General features: G+C 42.5%; 1 protein-coding gene across 1 annotated transcript in view; it reads left to right on the top strand.

Annotated features, from left to right (window-relative positions):
- Positions 1 to 3,228: 3,228 nt before the first annotated feature.
- RIMS2 (regulating synaptic membrane exocytosis 2) overlaps positions 3,229 to 16,691 on the top strand; it is a gene marked incomplete at both ends in the record, with an annotated part of 276,924 nt that continues 263,461 nt past the window's right edge. The window contains 1 exon segment of the mRNA XM_083359700.1: positions 3,229 to 3,404. Coding sequence (XP_083215826.1) covers positions 3,229 to 3,404 — 176 coding nt within the window.

Raw genomic sequence — 16,691 nt, forward strand, 5'->3', positions numbered from 1 at the left:
TTTGAGGGGGGGGGGCGAGAAAAACTTGCCAAACATGGTGCTTCCAGCAAATTCCTAATCTGCCTTGTTGAGTTATTTCTTCTTCGGAGGGTGGGTGATGAATTTTACATTATGGTATCAACTCTGCTCTCTAATATTTGAGTGTAACATTGTGATGAAAATATTTAAATCCAGAGCTGGCACTGATGCATGTTTTATTATTTTGATGCCATCGGATGGAAGTGAAACCAGCCTCTTTTCATCTATAAAAACCAGTACTTCTGCATTAAGGGTCGGGTGATTAACCAACATTTTCAACCAAGATTTGGCTTTGTCTTTGGATATAAAAGCTAATATGGTGCATTTTGATTAATTAAAAGCACAGCCATCTATCAGATAAAAATGAATTGGTGAAAAAGTTTCTAAATTTTGCAGTTTATATACAATGGCATAACACGTTAGCCTTCAGTTTTGACACAGTATATAGACTTTTGTATCAATTTAGGAAAAAGTTTCAGAGTTGCAGCATTCAGTATAACAAGCTAGTTTTCATTCAGCACCAGAAGGTTTTAACGAGTTCTCCAGATAGGGTAGAGACAAATCGGGTTTATGGACAAAAGACTGCAGTGTATATTTAAGCTCTCCAGGGTTGTCTCATAACTTGATTTCGACTAATGTACACATGCATGAGTGTTGTTTTAGGGCCAAATATCTCAGGAATTCCATATTGAACATGAGCCATCAAGTCATTGCGTATCTTAATGACCCCATTTAGATCAGGATTACCAAATTATCAGGGATACCTCCCTTCCAGAGGTACACAGAGTCCAGGGGAGGTGTGAAGAAACTTTTAGTTGTACATTGTTACAATAAATCAGAGGTCTTCAAACTCGGCCCTTTTATGACTCATGGACTTCAACTCCCAGAATTTCTCAGCCAGGCATGCTGGCTGAGGAATTCTGGGAGTTGAAGTCCATGAGTCATAAAAGGACCGAGTTTGAAGACCCCTGCAATAAATCTACCTTTCAAAAAAAAAATAGTACATACAGTAATGGTAGAGAGGGCACAAAACTTTTGCTTTTTCAAGTCTTTATTAAAAATAAATTTTCATTCGATAGTTTTCATTGTTTATTTGTGTTCGCAACTATCTGTCCTTACCCTGGTCTTTCAGTTCACTACATTATAGTTACTAATGTATAACTGAGCCCATCTCGGTTGCTGTTAATCACCTTCCTTTCCACCTGTCGCAGCATCTGAACCTTCTCAAAGAGAGCCGCATCTATCCTAGTGAATTCCCAAAAGTAACCAATGTTGGTTTATATAACCCTAAACTCAGATTACAGTCCCTAACCTTTTTGTATTCCATCTCCTGCTCCCCGTTAGCCATCTCACCGCTTTCGTTCACTCAAATGCCCGTCAAGGTAAAAGTAGCAGGACGCTTAAACTGAGGGGCGGCGGATCCAGAATAAGCTTTGAAGAGCAGCCGAGCGCTCCGGCTCCCGAAGCGATCTAGCCGGCTGCAGCTCCTACTCCCAGCCGCTCCCGGCCCAGCTTCACCCGTAACCCCATTCCCAAGCGCGGCGTTCGGGCCTCCCCCTCTCCCTCCCTTCCATCTTGGTCAGGGGTCGGCAACCTCGGCTCTTTTATGACTCGTGGACTTCAACTCCCAGAATTCCTGAGCCAGCATAGCTGGCTCAGGAATTCTGGGAGTTGAAGTCCACGAGTCATAAAAGAGCCGAGGTTGCCTACCCCTGATCTTGGTCAACCTCCACGAAATAGCGGCCGCTGCAGCGCCGCCTCTTTCTGTCACGGACTCCCCGCCGCTCCCGCTCGGCCGCTCCTCCCCCGCCTCGCTCACGTCATCGTTATCGCAACGCTTCCCCTCCCGGCGACTTCGCGGGGAATCAAGCAAGCTCCCTCCCTCCCTCCCTCCCTCCCGAGGCCCTCGCCCCCGTCTTTTTCTCCCCTCACGCCTGGCCGGCCGGCCGGCCTACCCGCGACGCGTCGGTGTCGGCCGCCCCCTTCTGGCGGCTGGTGGAAGCGGTTTCGCCCTTCCCCTCTCCCCCTCCTCCTTCCCGCGCCTCGGGCGACGAGGCAGCAACGTGGTTGGCGGTGGCGGAGGGGAGGGGAGGCGCGCGGGAGCTGCGGCGGCAACGGCGACGTCGGGCGGGGACGGAGGGAGGGAGAGCTCGGGGAGGAAGGCGAGCAGCGCCTTCCTCGCGATTCCCGCGTTGATCCGCGCCCCGTCGCCGTCCGCTCCGCGATGCGATGGGTTAGGCGACCGGCCAGCGACAGCAGCAGCAGCGGCGCAGCCGAGAGACGAGCCGGCCAGCGAAGCAGCCACGAGGGGCGGCAGCGGTGGCCGGGCCCGGCCGAGGCGCGGGGGGTGGGTGGGCAGCGGAATAAACGGCCGCTAGGGGCGGCGGCGGCGCGGTAGGGAAAAAGCCTCCGGCTGGGACCTGCGTTGCCCCACGGTCCTTTCCATGGACAGCGGGCTGGAATTATGAGCCGGCTGGAGCTGCTGGCGGCCGGGACTCGCCCTCCCCGCAAGGGTTTTCTCCCCGCTCTGCGCCTCGGGGCGCCGGCGGGGCTCCTCTCGCCTAATCGCCTCATCGCCGGCACGCGCCGCCGTCCCGCTCGGCTCGCTCCTCGGAGGGGCGAGGGCCCCCTCGGGGCCAGGCGACCTCCGCTCTCCCCACACGCCAGGGACGTCCGTGGTTAGCGTAGTCCCGACCCCCCCCCTCTCCTCGGCCACCCCGTCCTTCGTCCCCTTCCTTCCCTCCCTTCCCCCCCCCCCGTCTCGCTTTCTGGATGTCGAGCGAGACCCTCCGCCGCGCGTGTCCCCGGAGAAGTTCCCTTCCCCTCTTGCCAAGTCTCCCGCGCCCCCCCCCAGCCGCTCTCGCGGCCCCCTCCCGCGCTCTCCTCCACGCCGCTGAGCAGGTGAGAGGCTGGTGCGTGGCCGGGTGAGGAGGGGAGGGTTGGTCGCAGCTCCTCTCTCTCTCTCTCTCTCTCGCCTCGCCCCTCCGCCCTCGCGGGCGACGGGCCCCCCTCGCCCCCCCCGCCTCCCCGCCGGGCATCCATTAAGCTGCCCATTGATTAAAGGGTATTGGATTTGTATGTATTTCACTCCGCGCCGTTGGCGGCGGCGGCGGCGGCGGCGGCGCCCGCTGCTCGTTCGGCGGCCTCCGCCTGAGTTAGCCCAGTATTTCCCGATATAGAGTGTTGTCGCCGAAGCTCCCTCGACCAAAGATGTCGGCTCCTCTTGGGCCCCGAGGCGGCCCTGCTCCCCCTCCGCCGCCGCCGCCGCCGCCGCCTCCGCCCGAGATGCCCGACCTCAGCCACCTCACGGAGGAAGAGAGGAAGATCATCCAAGCCGTCATGGACCGCCAGAAGAAGGAAGAAGAGAAGGAGCAGTCCGTGCTGAAGTAAGCACTACTTTCCTCTCCAGTCTTTCTCCCCCCCCACAACACCCCAGATTCTGGGGCCGGGGACCCAGCCCCGGAGGGGGAAAGCTGTCCCGCTCCCATCCCACGGACGGCTCTGCTTTCGGGAGGGCTGCCAGCCTAGCGGCGGGCATCGCCGCGGGGAGGAAAGGCCTGCTGGGATCGGCCGGGAGCGGCGCAGAGAGGCTGCTCGGCGGTGTCGTCGCTCCCGGCTGTGGCTGCCGCTGGCCCCGTCCACCCTCGCCGGAGGTGGGAAGGCAGAGAGCCGAGAGTCCCCTCCCTCCCTCCCCCGCTTTTCAGCCTCCTATTCGCCGTCCAGGCACGGAGCGGGGCCAGGCGCCCAACATGGCCGCACAGGTGCCGTTAACGCGCTCCCTGCGAAGCGGATGGTCTGGGCGGCAGGAAGCGATGGCGGCATGGCGGGTCTAGGGCAGCGTTTCCCAACCTTTAGGAACTTGAAGATGCGTGGACTTCAACTCCCAGAATTCCCCAGCCAGCTATGCTGGCTGGGGAATTCTGGGAGTTGAAGTCCAGGCATCTTCAAGTTCCTAAAGGTTGGGAAACGCTGGTCTAGGGGGTCTCGCCCCAGCCGGCCTTAGGCAGCATCGGGCGGCTGCTCCTTTCGCGGCCGTCCCGGACTCTGCCTTTAGCCGACTTCTCGCCTGCCTCGGACAGCTCGCCCCGGGCGTAACTGTACCTCTGAGGCCCAGGTTTTCTCTGCTGCCTGTCTTGGGGTGGGCTTGGAGAAGCCGCCATCTTCCCCCAGTAATGGGTAGCCCTCCCACCCCTTTCACCTGCTTCCCGCTGCCCAGGAGGCTTCCCTCGTCTCCGCACCTGTGGGTGCCCTTAAGTCGTGGGCTCATAGCAGCTCAGCGAGCTCAGCTCCAGGCTCTTTCAGCACCCAGGAGCTGTCCAGCAGGCAGGGTTAGGACAGCGTTTTCCAACCTTAGGAACTTGAAGATGCGTGGACTTCAACTCCCAGAATTCCCCAGCCAGCTACGCTGGCTGGGGAATTCTGGGAGTTGAAGTCCACGCATCTTCAAGTTCCTAAGGTTGGAAAACGCTGGGTTAGGAGACCGGTGGCGTCCTGTCCTTCCTGGTTTATCTTCTCGCTCCCTTCCTCTCGCAGCACAGTTCAGCACTGGTCTATTTTAGAGGGGTGGGAAGGTTTAATCCCCCCCCCCAAATGTGTGTGTATGTGTTGTAGACAATGAAATTTCCCGTCTGACTAAATACTTTTGGGATAGAGACAATAAATGGATGGGGTTCATTCCTATACATTTTATCGTATGAAGTGTTTTTTTGCCTGTTAATATTTACTTTGCAAGCATAGTTGCCTGTCTTGGTCTATCTTCTTCAAACACTAATGTTATCAAAGATGAAAAAGCCACATTTTTTTTCGTTCAACAGCACAGGGCCTTTTGAAAATGTTATCATACTAAAGAAGATCAGAATAAACATTTTTAAATTTAAACATCCCTAAAAATATTGATTCAGATCAATGAGTTATGTTAGGCCTTTTTTGTTGAACAAATGACTCAAAATTTGGAACCGATAGCTCTTTCTGGGCTTAGTTGATGGCTTGTGTTAGAATTTGTGTATTGTTAACAGTACTATAGTTGACAATTTTTTTTATTGTGTTTAGATTATTTTTATCTTCAATCAAGAGAGTAAAAGACACTACTATATTGTTAAGTTTAAAAATACTAAAAATAAACTTGTTTGTCCATTAAAGAGAAGCCACTGCAATACACAAACACACACACAAAACATACCCATACCCATACCCATATATGTTAGTCCAACTCCAGCTAACAATTTACAGTAACTTCTAAAAGGACAATTTATGTTTTATATCAATGCTAAATGACTCCATAAAGATTAGTAATGTAGTTTTGTTTTTAAATTATGTGACATTCTAAATCATTAATAAGAATTAACTTTTACAAAAATATTTCTAATTACTATTCTAATGACTGCTTAACTATAGTCTTTAGGATTAAAATGTAATTTTGCTTTAGAATATGTTGTTGGTACAGCAGCAAGATAAGATAAGATAAGATAAGATAATCTTTATTGTCATTTTTTACTGTAGGTACAATGGCGCACATCAAAAATGAAATTTAGTTGCAAGTACACTTATCTTTCATTTTAAAAGTAAAATAATTTTATAATCAAATGATGTAGTTTCAAATTAATGCATATGTTGACCAATGTTTTGTGAAAGGAAGGTTCAAATATATATAAAAGTATTTAAGCAGAAATGTATTTTACAACTCCATTGTTAATATTTCAATTTTTGATAGAGCTTATTATAGTAAGGCTTGTTCATTAACTGGACTCCACAAGTGTCAGTCATTTTTTTAAACAGCTAACATATGCGACAGTCACCTGGCTAACATATGAAGAACTTCAAGAAAGCCAAACTGACTGATCAGAACTTTTAACATATTTTAAATAAAATACTAGAAGATTATTTAGAAGTACTTCATCTTTTAAAAATGAAGTAACTTACCAAATTTGAAACATTGACAGTTAGGTTACTTTAGCAATGACTGATAAGAAAAAGAAGAGAAAAATTATGTGAGAAAGAGATATGAAACTATTTGTTTCCAAGAGTTGGTCTCATCCCTGCTATAATATCAACCTACCCCAACAAAAAGGAGATGAAATTTTTCAACTGTGTCCTTTGAATGACATCAGCATGTCACTGGGTGGTCTCATACAGTCCTTGAAAAGGTTGGAAGGCTAATTTGTGACTACAGACATCTCAAATATTGCCCATTGTAGCCCTCAAAAGAATAAGTTGTTCATACTTCCACCCATTATGCTGTTCTGTATCTTTTCTGTTAAGTCACAGAAATAGTTTCACATGATTTTCATATATACTCCTTGTGAGGGTAATGGAAAATCCTGACATTGTTTGCACATATTTTCGCTATGAAACCAAACACTACACATGTTGCACATGTAATGCTGGTATATTAACACACATTATGATCTCACTCAGACATAATAATTATTTGGACAACCTTCTTAACTGCTGGCACTATGAGGTATCATTCTTAATGATATGGCTCTTTAAAAGATATTTCCTTTCTACCTCTTATTCTATTATTGCTTTTCAATATTATTTAAAGATACATTTTCTGAATTCATTGCTAGAAGACTGATATTTAAATTCTTCTAAATTGTTCTCTAACAATAATTGGCAAAAATAATGCATTTCACTGCTTAAAGAAGATTTAATACTGTTTTTTCTTTGTCTCATCAATAATTGGAAAAATAATTTTCAAGTTTTGTTTTTTTCAAATCTAATAACTTGCTTCCTTTTAAAATATGAAGTAACTTCCAGACAATGTTTCTGAATCTTATTAAAAGTGTTAAAAACAATGGTCCAAAAAAGTGTAGCCATATTCTCCAATGAAATTAAAATATCTCTCCACCAAATGTTAATGTACAGAAGTAAGGGAGATGACCTTGACAAAAATATGCAACCGTCATTACCTAGGCAAAGGGAAATGAAACGTTTTTTAAGCCTTGGGAAACAAAAATAATATTTGGAAGTGGCTCAAGTCAGCCACATCCCTGATTCATTGGGGCATAAGTATACCCCAATATACCGCCCTGAGTCCTCAGGGAAAGGGCGGTATATAAATGCAATAAATAATAATAATAATAATAATAAGTAGAGGTGGGGATAGGGAAGTACAACACAATGAAACTTGCAAAATTTTGTTATTTATAGTCATGCTGAATAATTGTAGATCTAGGCTTCCTGTGGCATTGATTTCTTGGTCTGGTCTACCTAGTGAGGCTGGCAATTTTCATATTCAAAAAAGCAGCTGACATTGAAAGCATTCTTAACAAAAGTTTGTGTTTTAAAGAATAAATTATACAATATTTTATATAAATGATGAATGGAAACCAGCTGGATAATTACATTGCTTTTTTCTGTCTACTTTCTGCTTTATTCAGATTTTCTAGTGAGTATTACTATGGTACTGAAGTATTTATCAAAAGAGCATTCAATAATGTCAACTAGCATCTGTCACATCATTTCTCCTCTTCTTTTCCCCCCCTTCCCAGACAAAATTATGCATATATAATTTATATGTGTGTATACACACACACACACACAGACTGCAGTCTCTGATTCTTCTGCTATGCTTCTCTTGAAGAAACAAAGAGAAATGGTGCAAAGTTAGAATCAGCAGGAGTTCATACTGATAAGGGCAGTACTCACTCCTGCTGGGATTTGCTGAAAGTTGATGATATATAAAATGGCTGTTTTGCAGAGGTATCTGTTTTTTGCAAGTTGTGCTTTCTGAAGGCATTGGGCGAAGCCATGAAGTATTCTTATTGAGGGATTTTCATGGTTTGTACTGGAGAAAGTTGCTGTTGAAATTAATTTCTCCTTTGAAGGTGTGCTATGTGATAAATATCTGACAAGTGAATATTACTTATTTATTAAATTTGTTTGCTGCCCATCTCACCAGAAGTTTACTACTTTATCTTATGTACTTATATACTTATATTACAACTTAAACTTATGTGACAGTTTCAATACTTGACTGTAGATTGATTGCCTTTAGTTCATTTGCCTCACTTTAATCTGCATACTACAGTATTAGGCCTAAAATATAGATTTTTCATATGTAAATGAATGCCATTTATTTCTATGACAGCTTATTCTCATATGGCATTAAACATGACCTGCTATATTATATTCACAATTTGAAGAATATAGAAGGTCCTACCATGACCAATAATATTTCCTACGTAGCATTCTAATAGTTCTCAATATGATTACAGCCAGAAAGGTGAAGAACAACCTTGAGCCACCCACAGGGTGTACAAGAAGTACTTTAGAACTCAAATGGCCAGTTCAGAGCCATATCACTCTCCTAATCTTGATTATGCAAGCTCCATAACAACCTCAGATCAGAATACCAAACAGTAGCAAGAAAATGGAAGTTTATTGTTTTAGGTGGAAATAAAGGTACTAACAGAGTGTTAAGTCTCTCTGAGGCAAATGTATCGCTTTCCACCATTCAAATCCTACAAACTGAAAACAACCTGAAACTTTTTAGTGCGGCCCATCCAGTGAAATTACTCCATCATCTTTATTAAAACAATTTTGAGCACTAGATTGTACTGAGATATAGGATGAGTTCACAAGACATGATAAGCCAAAGTATAGTTTGGAACTTAACTGTATGAACCTAGATATTGTGATTTAATCAATAAATGTATTTATTTATATGATTTATATTGTGCTTATCACACACAATTGCCTCTGGGTGGCTTACAGGGGTTAAAAGCATACAAATTCGCAGTGTATAACCCACAGCGCCCGAGATTAAACCCGACAATGGATGCACATGCAAAAGCGACGCATCAACAACAGCAGAGCTCATCTACCTACCTGACCCAAATGCCTGGCAAAAAACAAGTTTTTAGTGTCTTGCAAAAGGCTAAGAGGATTTGGGCCATCCACATCTCCAGAGATATGCATTCCATACATTTTTTTTAAAAAAATCCATTTATATCCCGCCCTTCTCCGAAGACTCAGGGCGGCTTACAAGCTTAGCAGTAGCCTTCATTCTATGTATATGCCTGCTTATTAGGGCTTTCGCCCCCCCCCCCAAGAGGCATTATTACAAAGTCAGCTTATTGCCCCCAACAATCTGGGTCCTCATTTTACCTACCTCGGAAGGATGGAAGGCTGAGTCAACCTTGAGCCTGGTGGGATGCGAACCTGCACTAATTGCAGGCAGCTGGTATTACTTAAGGAGGCATTAGCCCACTGCGCCACCAAGGCTCATTGACGAAGCAGAACAGGATGGCACTGGGACCCGGAGCGTATCTACTCTACTAGATCTGCTGGAGAAAGAAGAAACAATGGGAGAAAAGTGGTCTTACAAGTAGCCTGGTCTTATCCCCTGTAGAGCTTTATTGGTGATTACCAATACCTCTAATTGCACCCAGACGTTTATTGGGAGCCAGTGCAACTCATAAGCTTCTGAGTGCTCTTCAAGAATAGCTCTATGTAGAGCACATTACAGTAATCCAACAGCAGGTGACTATCCAACTAAGGTGTAAATAACTGAGCAAGGCCTCCTGGTCCAGGAATGGATATTCATACATAAAACGAAAGTGTGCAAAAGATCCCTGGCTACAGCTGCTGTCTTCTCTTACTTCAGGCACTGAGAGTTCTGAAGGACACCCAAACTCTGACTGGGGAAATGCACCCTGATGCAAGTTAAAGGTGGAAAATCCTGGCAGCCAGGGGACTTTAAATCCCACATCCACACAATCTTGCTAGAATTGAGCTGAAACCTATTCTCTCCCACCTAGACCCTCACAGCTTCTAGATCTTGTGTCTTGACAGCATCACATGGTTGATCTAGGTTGGAAATATACAACTGGATATCGTCAGCACACTGATAGTAACACAACTAACACTTCATATAGATCCGTGGTTCTCAACCTTTTCTTCACCATGGACCCCCTTTAAATACCTTTAAGTACCTCTCACTCTCAATTCCCTGAGCTGGTCCAGAAGGATAGAATGATTGATGGTATTGAAAGCCACAGATTACTATCAATTTTGGATTCAATTCATGATGCTAAGATCCCTATATCTTAAAATTTTACTTTGATAGCATTACTGATTAATATTAGTGATAAGCTTTTATAATGTTCATATGCATTAAAACTATTATTGATTTCTCCTCATGTGAGTAGGATCAGCATGCTTTACTCTATATCCCACAAAGATAATAAAATAATTTTCAACAAGGAAAATTCTATTGTTATGGTTCCCAATGTCTTGGGAGAATAGTATTTTGGTGGTGGGCATGGGAAGATATGGTGGGAGATGAGGGTGGGGCCCCAGGTCCTGTTTCTGGAGATTTGGTATTTCTACTCTCTAGCTGCTGCTTCTTAATGCTAGGCCAACTTGCAATAAAACCCATCTCATCCACAACTTGATTGCAGATGAAAGAGCTGACCTGGCTTGCATTACTGAGACCTCATTGGGCATTGAATGGAATGTGTGTTTCTCTCTCTGAAAGGTACCCTCCTGGGTCTTGAATGTTCCATGAGCCACAACAATGAAAGAGGGATTATTTTTTAAAATTAGGAACAGGTGCATCTTTAATTGTTGATGAATTTTCTCTTGAACAATGAGAATTTTGATTTGGCTTCAAGAAAGTATGTTATCTAACTATAGATTCTCAAGCAACCTCCCTGTAACTTAGATTTGATCACAGTTTAATAACAATATGGAACTGAAGGATCAAAATAGCAATATTTCACGAACAGCAAATCACTGCTCTTTGAAACTCATGTAGATAAATACAGAGCTGTATCCAGAACAAATCGCCATGTTAGCAAGTGATGAGTATGGTGATGTCATTATGCAAATAAAGCCATTAAGTACTTGCAATGTTTGATGCAAGTTTATGTTTACTTGATGCACATTATCATGCATGTTCCATCATCTTTGCATCCCCATACTTATGTTTGGACAATTATCTTGGGGAAATTTGCTCCATTGGGTAAGGTGGGATGTGGAAGCAACTAGACAATCACTGCTGATGTATGAAATTAAGCAATGTAAGGCCTGCTTAGTACTTGGATAGGAAATCTCAAGATTGTAGACTAAATTGAGAAGTTGAAAAGAATCAGAATAGAATCAGAATAGAATTAAAAAGCTCCATCTGTTTGGCTTATCTAGCTTGTCTATACTTCTGTGCTGCTGTAATCAGAATGACTCTCTGTGACTTACATAGATAAAATACAACTTTAAGACACACAGTAGAAAGATAAAAAGCACAGCAAGCAATATTGTACAACTATATTACACAAATATATTATTTATTATCTTTATATATGATAGTAAAGAGAAAGATGGCAACATCCAATCAGGAGAACACTGTTTGAAACATTCAGACTTTAAAGGCTTCCAAAGAAAAACCCCTCTAGAAAGGAGGGCCTAGCCCAGGGATAGGCAACCTTGGCTCTTTTATGACTCGTGGACTTCATAGCTGGCTCAGGAATTCTGGGAGTTGAAGTCCACGAGTCATAAAAGAGCCAAGGTTGCCTACCCCTGGCCTAGCCTGATTACCATGAGGAAAAAGGCTGCTCAGTGTCAGCACTACTAAAAAAAACATAAGCAACGAAACAAATGAAGCAGAATACTGCACGAGAGACAGTTTTATCACTGTAGCTGACTATCTAAAACTTATTCATGGCACAATTCACATGCAGGAGTGTCACATGCTGGATCTTTGCCTTGGGGCAGTGGCATTGTGATCTGGTTTTGGGGGAGCAACCCTGCCATGGGCAGCCTACTGTGGGTCCTAGAGTTCTTATCAGCTGCTCCTCATCTCAGCATCCTAAATCTCCTCAAAATGTGGGATCTATAGCAGCTTCTCCCTGATGGATCTAATTGGCCAGGCCAATACCAATTGGAGTAGCAGTCTTGCAGACAGACAAGTGTTATTGTCAAGAAAACGGGTGTGTGTGCACATAGTCAGGAGGAGTCGAGCTCAACATGAAGGAGAGGTGGTTTTATTAATCTCAATGTGCCATTCGCTTCTCTTGCAGTTAAGCCACAGAAACCCTCCCACTGAGGAATATTCTTGACAAAGTCACAAAACTTTGCTCAGAGCTGGATTACAGCTGGGCATATCCTTTGGAATGGCCAAGACATGTCTGAGCCCCATTATCGGAGAGGAGCTCAAGCCAATTGATCTCAACGTGGACAGGACCCTGGTGGCTGTGAGCTCAGCCACTTTTGTTTTGGACCCTCACCTCTTCTGTTTGGTTAAGGTTAGAAGATGACATATGCCTGGGTCCAAGCATTAGTTAATGCCGCTGCAGTAGGGGAGAATATTGCCTGCCTTGAAGGAGGTTGTGATATGCTCCCTTTCCAAGAGAACATCTTGAACCAGTGTTAGATAACTTTTGTCCAGTCTCCAACCTTCTCTTTTGGAGGAAGGTTGTTGAGAGAGTGATTGGCATTTGGAAGGTCCTGGATTATCTGGATCCTTTTCATCTTGGGTTTAGGCTGGTATATAGCACTGAAATAGCATAAGTTGTGCCTGCGGATAACCTTTAGGTGGCCTGGGATTGGAGTGTTGCAATTATCCTGGCTCTCCTAGATCTCTTATATTATCCATCATGGTATCCATCTGGACCACTTCTGGGAGTCTGGAGTGGGAAACACTGTTTTGCAGTGGTTCTTTTCGTTTCTCTGTAGTCAGTTTCAATCAGTACTGGTGAATGCAGTATGAGGTACTACAGTCTCAAGTGTCTCCCAAATTCTACTTTAACATTTATTTTAAACTACTGGGTGAGTCATCTGATGGCACATGGTATAGCATTGGTACACTGATGACATCCAGTTATACGTCTATACCCTGGGCTGGGCAAGTGATATTGTTATAGTGCTGTCTGAGTGCCTGAAGGGTGCAAAGGTCTGGATGGAGATGAACGGATTTTGGCTCAAACCTGGCAAAATGCAGTAGCTTTGGGTATTTGGACCTCCAGGGTCTGGTGACCTGTCGTCTGGTCAGGGTCACTCTTTAGTCACCTCCCAATTTGATTATTCAATGTACTTTACGTGAGGCTATGCTTGAAAACAACTTGAAAGTTATAACTGTCCAGAATGCAGCAGCATGCATGGTATTGGGTGCCCATAGGTTCGCCCGCGTTACAGCTTTGTTGCATGAGCTGCAGTATTTTTTTTCTGGGTGCAATTCAAGGTGCTGGTTAAATCATCTTTAAAACCCCACATGGTGTGGAACCTGGCTATTTGAGGGATCTCCTCTCCCTATGACTATCTGTCTGTGACACTAATCATATAGAGACGGCATTCTCCATGTCCCCTTCCTGAAATTTTGTCATCCAGTGGAACTTTTGAAGAATCCCATTTCCATGGCTGCCCTTATATTGTGGAATACCCTCCCACTGGCAATTTAACAGCCTTTCAGAAGGCTGTTAAAACCTGCCTTCTTACTGAGCCACTGAGTTTGTTTGGTGGAAAATATAGAAATAGAATAGCTGAGTGTACTGTGGGACATCCCAAGAGCGGCATTGACAGCAAGGGTTTTTATTTATTGTTTTGTTTTTATTGTTTTTATGATTATTCTATTTATTGGTTTTATGATTGTTGTTAGTCGCCTAGAGTGGCTTAAGAAGGATGGCCATATAAATTTAAAAAGAAGGAAGGAAAAAGAAAGAAAGAAAAGAATTTTTTTTGGTGAAAAATTTGACATCTCCAACTATAAATTGGTGAGTTTAGAAATGGTATTGTAATCTTTTCCTGACTAGCTGGCATCAATTACTTTTTTATGTAAGTTTTTAGAACTTTCCTAAAGTCCTTGTGTTGCCTCTTGTATCTGCATGATGAGAACCTTACTATAATCTGGACGTCAATGTTTATAGGTTTTATATTGAAAGCCTGGCCAAAGCAGTCCTGATTGTTTAATAAGGCACTCATATAATTGACCCTATTTATCCTTTTAATTGAATTGACTGATTTGGGATTGTGGTATTATTTTTTCACGCTAGCATATCACATGTTGGATTACTTGTGTGTGAATTATGAAAGATACCAAACTTGGATATTATTTGTATATTCAGATTCCATTTATATATATTTAAGATAGACATAACATTCTGGAAACAATCAGTGGAACCAAGATCCCACTTGGTCCTTATGAAATTATAATTGTGCTCTGAATTTGATTAATCTCCCAGGAAGACTATACATTTATTGGGATAGACAACAACTCTAATAAAAAAATCAGACAGGACTGAGCAATCATTTGTCATCTATATTCTCACTTAGGCATAGACATAAGAAAAAAAATAAGTATATGTTGCTTTTTATATACAGTACATTTCTTCCTTCAACTGGTAAAAACAATGAAAGGAAAGGAAAGAGCTCTTGTTACTAGTGGAGATTTTCTGTAGCAAATACCTGTTGCAACAAGCAACTAGCAATTGTGAAGTAGGACATCTCTCCAGACATATAACACTGTAACCTTAATGATCCCAGGGCATTTGACTTGAGGCCATATTAATTGGAATTATGGGACATTTAGTCCAGTCTGGAAGAGAGAAGACTGGAGGAAATGATAATATATTGTCTTGACTTGAATTTGATTTAAGAGTATAATTTCTATTTTTGCTATCTTATAACCTATGTTATTTCTGTATGCTTGAGCAAAGGTATATATTCTGGGAATGACCTCTGTATATGTTTTAAGATTAATATCATTATTATTGGCTTTTTTATTTCCCTCTTAACTATTGCTAACCATTCTAATTTATTTATCCAAATGGCTGAATGGCCTGCACAATTTAAAATAAATGCACCATTTTAGGAATAGTTTGTAATTCTAATTAATTGAGTCTCATAAATTATAGTTCTAATAGTTCATATTTTATTCTAATAAATAAACTATGACTCTAAAAATAAATAGGTAAAGGTAAAGGTTCCCCCGCACATGTGTGCTAGTCGTTTCCGACTCTAGGGGCCGGTGCTCATCTCTGTTTCAAAGCCGAAGAGCCAGCGCTTGTCCGAGGACGTCTCCGTGGTCATGTGGCCGGCATGACTAGACGCCAAAGGCGCACGGAACACTGTTACCTTCCCACCGTAGTAGTCCCTATTTTTCTACTTGCATTTTTTACGTGCTTTCGAACTGCTAGGTTGGCAGAAGCTGGGATAAATAACAGGCACTCACTCTGTTACGCGGCACTCGGGATTCGACCTGCCAAACTGCCGACCTTCTGATCGACAAGCTCAGCGTCCTAACCCACTGAGCCACCGCGTCCCTAAAAATAAATATTACTAGATAATTATAATAATGAATAATAAATATTTTGTAATAATGTTAGTTATTAAGGTACAATTCTTTTGTGCACTGAATTATATCCTTGACTAATGTCATTTTCTGTACTTGCTTTCCTTCATTTATTACATGTAAGACTCCTTTATTATCTATTTCATATTTTTAGAAGTTAATTGAATTAAATAAAATTTATTCTACTCCTGAGTAAGCATGAAAATAATTTCATATATGAAATAGAAAGCTGTATGCTTATATAAAATGAATTTGGCTGTTGTTCAAATTGCCAATTAATTTTTTATTAACTAAATAATGAGTCTTTCCCACACATAGTTTAATTTTTTTAACATACATATGCAGAATGTATCTTTTCAGGAAAATCTATTTTTTTCAGGAAATCATGTAATTATTGAATTATGGTAAGTGAGCCAGGGATGAGAGAATGTTAAACTATGAGGAATTCTGAAGTTCTGGATCTTATACTCATATTTAATTAATTGGACTTTAGGAAAGCATTGCCTACATTTTTTTTAGACTTTCCTATATGCAAAGCTAATGTGTGAATAATGAACTGAGCCATGAATTCACTGTGCAGGGTTAGAAAATGTCTTTATAGCAATCTGCTGCTTACCTAAAAAGATAACCTCATTAAGTCTGAGCTGTATCCTGTGCTTGGAGCAGGACTTTTAATTATTATTTTTTAAATGAAATGATATGTTTTGTTTGAAAGTTTGGAACAGTTTGAAAAACTTAACTTCTTGAATAGCACAAAGAACTGACTTCCTGAATAGCATAAGTTCACAAACTGTGAATCACTCATATGTGCTGACTGTTTTGCATACTAAAATAATTTGTGTGCATGCTCCACCCCTGGAGGTTTTCAAGAATAGATTGGACAATCATTTGACCAGCATGGTACAAGGTCTCCTGCCAGGAGCAAGGTGTTAGACTAAAAGACTTCCAAGGTTCCTTCCAGACTTATTATTTTATGTTTTATATATTTGTACATGTGCACACAGTTTTGGATTATGCCCAATATCTTCCATGATATAGTATGGAAATACACTCTACATAATATTGCCTTAGTCTGTCTGCCTTTCTTTTAATACAGTTCTTCCTAAACTTCTCTTAACACTGAGAGTTTGTGAGTGAATGTCTCTAAAGGAGCAAATCTCTGTGGGTGGCAAAGACAAGAATAGCATCCAATTTAGAGTTAAATATATCTAATTTAGTCATAGATGGTAAAGGACTGAGGAAATGTTAAAAGAAACAATGAAGTCAGAACTGTTTCTAGTATTTAGTATGTGTACTTTAAAGTTTTATATTTCTATCAGCAGACATATCAGTTCAACATAAAATAAAATTCAGTGTTATAAAATAACAACCATTTAGCAAATGTAGT

Source organism: Vipera ursinii (assembly GCF_947247035.1).
Source record: "Vipera ursinii genome assembly, chromosome: 3".
Classification (NCBI taxonomy): domain Eukaryota; kingdom Metazoa; phylum Chordata; class Lepidosauria; order Squamata; family Viperidae; genus Vipera; species Vipera ursinii.